At 40.8% G+C, this 6,711-nt stretch overlaps 1 protein-coding gene across 4 annotated transcripts in view; it reads left to right on the forward strand.

Annotated features, from left to right (window-relative positions):
- Positions 1–4,979, forward strand: part of Pafah1b1 (platelet activating factor acetylhydrolase 1b regulatory subunit 1) — a 44,220-nt gene extending 39,241 nt beyond the window's left edge. For all 4 annotated transcript variants that reach the window (XM_021642104.2, XM_021642106.2, XM_021642108.2 and 1 more), the window contains one exon: positions 1,226–4,979. In XM_021642104.2, coding sequence (XP_021497779.1) covers positions 1,226–1,299 — 74 coding nt within the window. In that variant the 3' untranslated portion in view covers positions 1,300–4,979. The remainder of the gene's footprint in view (positions 1–1,225) is intronic.
- Positions 4,980–6,711: the final 1,732 nt, after the last annotated feature.

Consider the following 6,711-nt stretch of genomic DNA (forward strand, 5'->3'; position numbering starts at 1 on the left):
CTTGTGGGTTCCTACCAGTGGCTTTAAACTTTCCTTTCTAGAATTAAGCTTATAATAAAAAATACTGTTTTCTCTGTTCTGCATTATCAAAAGAAATCTTAAGTTCTCAACCTGTAGGTTGACACAGCTTTGGGGTTGCATAACAGATTTTTATATGATGATTTATAAGTAGCAAAATTACAGTTATAAAGTATCAGTGAAGTAATTTTCTGGTTGGGGGTCACCACAACATGAAGAGCTGTATTAAAGGGTCACAATTTTAGGAAGCTTAAAAACCACACTGTCTTAAGCGCTGTGGATGTGCTCAATGGTATAACAGCATAACTTGACTAAGATGTTAGTTTTAATCCCCAGCTGCAGAAGAAGAACAAACAATACCAAGAGCTTGTTTCAAGGCAGAAACACACACACACACACAAATAGTGCTAACAATATGGCAAGATGGTTCAGCATTAGAGGTACCTTCAGGCCTGAAAACCTGTGTTTAATCTCCACATCTCAAATGATGACAAGAGAGAACTGGCTCCTCAGAGTTGTCTTGAGACAGTATGTGTGTGCACACAGACAAACACACAGACAAAACATCCCCAGACATGGTGACACATTCTAGCATTTAGGTAGCAGAGATGGCATGATCATGTCCCAAATTTGAGGACTCTATTGTTTCAAAAGACAACAAAAAAGGACTTTCCTTTTACTAGCATATGCCACTGTGTACTATATACTAGGAATTTTGTAAAATTATCATGTCCTCAGTATCATCTGAGTATCATCATCATCTGAGTATCATTCACTTTGTGAATTCAGTAAGTTGTAATATATTTGAGTAAGATGGGTGGACCTTACGGTGACACTGACACTAAAGCCCTTGGTAAGGAGGAAGGAGTGTTGTGAGGACTAGTTGTCTATGGAGAGCCTTACTACTAAGCCTGAAACATAGTGTTGAATAAGTGGATATGCCAAATGTGCCCTTGTTAGTAGGTTGGAACATCGTTTGGAATGGTACTTGTGACATCAAGTGGGCTTTAGTAGTTGAGTTTTAACTTCCCTAACCTAGTTGGTAAGATCAGTAATTTCTAAAGAAAATCATGGAGCAGAGGCACATGCTCATAGAATCCCAGAGCTCAGGAAGCTGAACTGAAGAAAATAAAATTCAACAAAACAAAAAACCCCAACTATCTGGGTTAGTATGGTTTGAAAACAAGCCTTTTCTTTTCTCTTTCAGATTTCCACAAGACGGCACCCTATGTGGTTACTGGCAGTGTAGATCAAACAGTAAAGGTGTGGGAGTGCCGTTGATTGAGTCGCATTTGGTTCTTCCTCCCTTTTTTCCTCTGGATGCACTCTGATGATACCATGGTTACCCCATTTGAGCTCTGTTTAAATAAATATTGTCCTTTCATGTAAATTATTCTGGATGTAGATTGAGCTTATTAAATGTTACACACAAAGTATTCATGCATGGTGAATCCAAATTGTATACTGTAAATTTACATATGTTGTCTAGAAGTACCATAGGGTTTAAAAACCTGGGCTGGCATTGGTCACACCAGGCCTACAAGGGCAGAAGTTGAATAAATTGAACTAGGGCACTAAACTGAATAGTTGACAGTGTCATTTTATGTTGGATTATTAATTATTGCTTTTCTTCCTGCTATCTGTTGGTGCCTGACTTGATGGCCTCATTTTGGGGAAAAGTGGTGGTTATTAGGGCTTTTTCTGAAATGTGTATCTATGTAACATCACTTAAGTGTGCTTAATAAATCTTTAAGGGTGTTAGATAATAAGACTACAATTCAGAATCTTTGCTCCATCTCTGTAATTAATGGGGATTACACATTGAAGTTTTTGTCATGACCCCTTTGCCAAATCAATAGGATATGTTTGTTTTGGCAGCCTATCAAGCAAAGGCTAGTGGTATATTTATGTAAGAAAATGATCGTAATCTCAAGAAAAATCTCAGCAGCTAATAGTGAATCGTTTTTCATTTGGGTCTTACTGCTTTGTAAACAGGTCTGGAAACACTGTCCTACTCTAAGCTTCTCTTCCACACTAGGCATACAAGTTGTATTCTCCATACTGCTGGAATGTGTAGTGAAGTGACTCCCCAGTAGAATTTGATCTTCCCACTGAGTGTCATGGTACAAATCACTATGTGTTTATGATGTTTTTCGGGATGTGCAATGTGCATTTTAGAATGACAAATGCTGACAACTGTCGCGTGCGCATTTTAAAGGAGTGGGAGAAACAGCAGTTTCCAACATGAACCTGGTAACCATTTGAACTGTTTCACTTACAAGTTATAAAAAGTGACAGGGTTTAATGAAGCGTGCATAGAACTATACTGAGTTTTTTTCATCTTTTGTTTATATGTAAATGTTTATAAATATATGGGCCTATCTCTAAGTAGATATGTCTATATATGTATATCACACACATACAACCTCCATGTTGTTGGGTCTTGAGTTATTGAAGAAGTGCTAAAAGAGTAAATCTTGCTGGGGAATTTCAGCCACAGCCATGCTTTTGGGTAAACTCTCCCGATGCTTTTGACTCTGCGGGGCTTTCCTAAGCTAAAAGAAAGTCACTTCCTTTATTCTCTTTAATGTGGCCATTCACCATTTTACACATCCTTGATATATGTTGTACGTTTTGATCCAAAGTTACTATAATAGTTTTAAGAGATTTGCCCATGACTTTTGGAACACTGTTCCTATGTCAATTGTTAATAAAGAAATCTATTGCCTAGCTAACCAACTTTTTTCTTTTTAAGAAAATCAATTTGAAAAGTTAACAAACAATGAAATAACAATGACAGTTTTAACAATTTTTTCTGAACTGCATTTTATTCGTTTGTGTAATGTATGATTTTTTAAATTGTCCCCTTAAGTATTGAATGGAAATTTGATTCCTGAAATGACAAAGGATGAGAATTAATGTCCTGTAGATATACACGAGATTAGGCCACTAGAAGCAGCTTAAATATCTAGCTTGTGTCCTATTGTTTGTTCACTTGTTTGTTCTTAATATTCCTTAGAGATGTCTCTAGAAAGGAGAAGTGTTTTGAGAACTAAATGGCTATGGCTATTATTTGAGGACAAAACTCCATCATGATTCCGTAAACACTGTAGGTTAGCTTTCAGGACAGCATTGCCTCACAGCTCTCCTGCTTTTCCCTCTAGTTGTTCTGACTGGACTTTTCTCTAAAAAGCTATTGAAAATATCTTTGTTCTCATTTGCTGCTATTTTCTGTCCTATTTCAAGAATATAAATACATAGAAATGGTGCATCTTAACATTCGTTTGTATGTGTTAAAATGTCTTGTCTTTTAATTCAGTTTTAGCGTATAGCAACGTGAATTGTTCAGGGTAAGCCACAACATCTAGACATCATTCATAGAAACAATAAAGAATGGTACCAATGTAGAGGAGCAAAGCTGCTGTTCCTGGGTGTCTTCCCCTGCAGCAGTGACTCACGGGCGAAGGAGGAGGGAGTGCTCTCTAACAAAGCTGTCCTTACTTGGGAGATCGCCACAGCCTGCTGCTTAGCTGAATTACCAGACATCCTCCACTTACACAGCAGCAAACATTGAATCTCAGGGATGGTCCACAGCTGGATCCAAACGAAATGAGCCCTGTTTGAATAATGAAGGGAGGGTGGGGGCAACATTCCATCTGGCATCAGGTTTTTGAAGGTTTCTTGCACTGTTGTTTGACACTGCCCTGTTGATGCTCTTACTCTTATGTTACTGTTTTCTGTCTGCTGTCTAACCCTGTGCCTTGCCTGGGATAAGGACAATGATAAATTACTGGGTTTGGTTGTAAGTAGAGGACTTAATGCATTGGTTAGCGGTTCACTGCTGCTTTGTTACTTTCTCGAGTCAGATTGGCCACTTACTAAGAAATAAAAATCTGGTAGAATTGTGTCCTTGGATGATTGTTGACTGTGTGTAAACAGACATTCCAGTGCCACCTGTAGCACAGCGTGCCCAAGAAGTCCTAACCGCATGGAGAGTGCAAGCTGACATGGCCTGGAGAGTAGTTGCTTTTGACATGACATCTTGCACTTTAGGAGACTAAGACCGTGCTGTCTGTGTGTGGTGTGACCAATGGTGTCCCTAGAGCACTACCCACAATCGCTAGTGTTAGCAAGCTGTCTCAGGCCATTGCGCACTATTAGTTCTTTGGAAGCTTTGGCTCTAGGCTCACCAAACCCAGTCCTGTTTGCCTCTTTGTTTCTATGTGAAATTCCAGATAATACCACTCACTAAAGTTTGTTTTTATTTTTTTTTTAATTAAAAAAAAACTATTTAAAAATAAGGACATTTTGTTTGTTGACAGTGGTGGCTTTTGATAATCCTTAAACAACTGAAGTTGAACTAGAAGGAAAAGGCACTTAAAATGGTTACTCTAACTGTCCAGCTGTATATAAACCCAATGTGTTGGTTAATCTAGATGGTGCGAAGAAGAATGTCCTGGTAGACAAGCAACATGGGCAAAATTGGAAGAAAGGTTTTGGGTTTTTTCCGGTGGGCTGGGTGGGGTGGGGTGGGGTAAGCTGGACTCAGAAGTCACAACTGGAACTGGCCTTTTTATCCTTCCACTGTATCATGTAAGTAGCTGCTTTCTTGCCTGCTTATCCTTCAGGCATCCCCCAAAGTCACTCTGAAGACGTTAGAAATAAACACAAACTCTACGAGTTAGAAGTCAATCCTGACACTGACATGAAGGCAAGCGATGATTCCGTATGAACGTTGCAGAGGTGGTAATTGGAGAAAACAGTTCCCCAGATTGTAAGAGTTCACTGAAGATATTGACACAATTTTAAAAATCAGTAAAGGAATGTATATAATATTGCTCTTGTGTTTTACAGTAAGATTTGTTGCTCTCAGACTGTGTAAAACAAAATTTATTCATGTTTTCTGCATATTAAAAATCTTATTGTACCAATTGGTAAACTATTAAATGCCTATAAAACTAGATGTGGTGGGGTTTTTTCAGTGGGTATTGTGGGTGGTGTCTTGTGCACAGACAGATCTTGGTAGGAAGCGAGATGTTTTTTAAGCGCCAGGCAGAGCCTTTGGGAGCTTCTGTGCTGGCACTGTCTATGCTGTTACTGACCCTCTATCTGTAGGGTTCTTGTAGCTGTATCTTTGCACATAGCTAGAACTACTGACTGCATTGGGCAGCTAAGTCCACTCCCCCCCCCCCCCCCCGTGCATTCTGACAGTGACTATAAACTGGCCTCCTAGAGATCTACAAAGGTTCAATCCGTGCCCACTGTGTTTGTCAGAGTGAGCCTTTAATATCTCTTGCTTTGGAGCTGTAAATGTCCTTAAATGTTTTCAGGTTAATCTTCACTTTAATCATTGTTCTAGATGCCCTGTCTCATCCTGGTAGCTCATGTCCTTAGTTGTCTCCAGCCTTTTATGCATAAGAGCACAAGTGTGCCTGTGGTGCCTCCTGCTGGAAGGAGCGTTCCCAGCCAGAAGCTGGTCAAGAATGTATTTGCCAGCTTTCCTGTTTGCTCCTGGGGCCCCTTTTCTCCCTCTGGTAAGAGCTTAGCATTGGACCTGACTTTCAGATTGGAGTTCTAACTTTAACATCATGCTATTGTGAATCTGAAAGCTGGTCTCTCACATACTGGCCTAACCCTTCTAAAGGCAGGGAGAAATGGCTGTGTGCGGGACGCTGCATCCTTCCTTCCCTGTTAGTCTGGTGAAAACAAACATGAATTCAACTGCTGGCAGCAAATCTCTACTGCCTGGGAATTCATTAGACATGCAGGTTCTAGGGGTCTCCCGAAGACATACTAGGCCAGTACAGTCTGAGCCTCATAGCAGGGCTTGGTGTTCAGATCAGCTCCACCTCTACTTCTTGTCCCTTCTGTGTGTGATGCAGGACTTCTATCAGAGAGCTACATCCCAGCCTTTGCTTTCCCTGTGCGGTCAGATTGCTTTTACTTAGATATTTGTGTGTGTCAGTTCATTCTACAGTGCATGAAGGTCAGATTTGGAAATGGGTTCTACCATTTAAAGTGTAGTCAGACTTGGCAGTAAGTGCCTTTTTCTACTGAACCATCTTACTGGCAATAGTGGCATTTTGTTTTAGGCAGGCTGTCACTATGTGAGCCTTGGTTGTCCTGGAACTCATAGCTGGCTCTACCTCCTGAGTGCTGGGACTAAAGGCGTCCATCACACCTGGCTACTTTCTAGATCCTCAGTATGAAAGGGCCAGTCCTGTGTCTATTTCAGGCTGTCCTGGAATCCAGCAATAGCTCTGCTTCAGCATGCACCACACCCAGCTTCCTGATAAATGTCAGTGGGGTCAGCTGACGGCCCTAGCAGTGGAATACCTCACCACTTTGCAGTTAGCTCCTGGTGCAGAGCTGGTCTCAGCTGCTACAGGGTGCTTTATATTCATGTCATAGGACATACTGGGATTCCTCAGGTGGTTTCGTAGCCCTCAACAAGTTTCTTGTTACTTTTGATTCGTCAAAAGATCTAATTGGCTCGTGAGATGTCTAAGCAGGTAAAAGTGCTTGCACAAGCCCTGAAATTTACAACCTGAATACCCTCCCAGAACTCACTGGGGAGAACTAGCTCCTGAAAGTCACCCTGTGTTCGCACAGGCTCTTCCTGCACATTTTAAATACTTTTTACATGTTTAGGTGTTTTGAAGTGTCCTGTGTCCTTAGTGTCCAGAGGCCAGA

The sequence above is a fragment of the Meriones unguiculatus genome, chromosome 7 (assembly GCF_030254825.1).
Source record: "Meriones unguiculatus strain TT.TT164.6M chromosome 7, Bangor_MerUng_6.1, whole genome shotgun sequence".
Classification (NCBI taxonomy): domain Eukaryota; kingdom Metazoa; phylum Chordata; class Mammalia; order Rodentia; family Muridae; genus Meriones; species Meriones unguiculatus.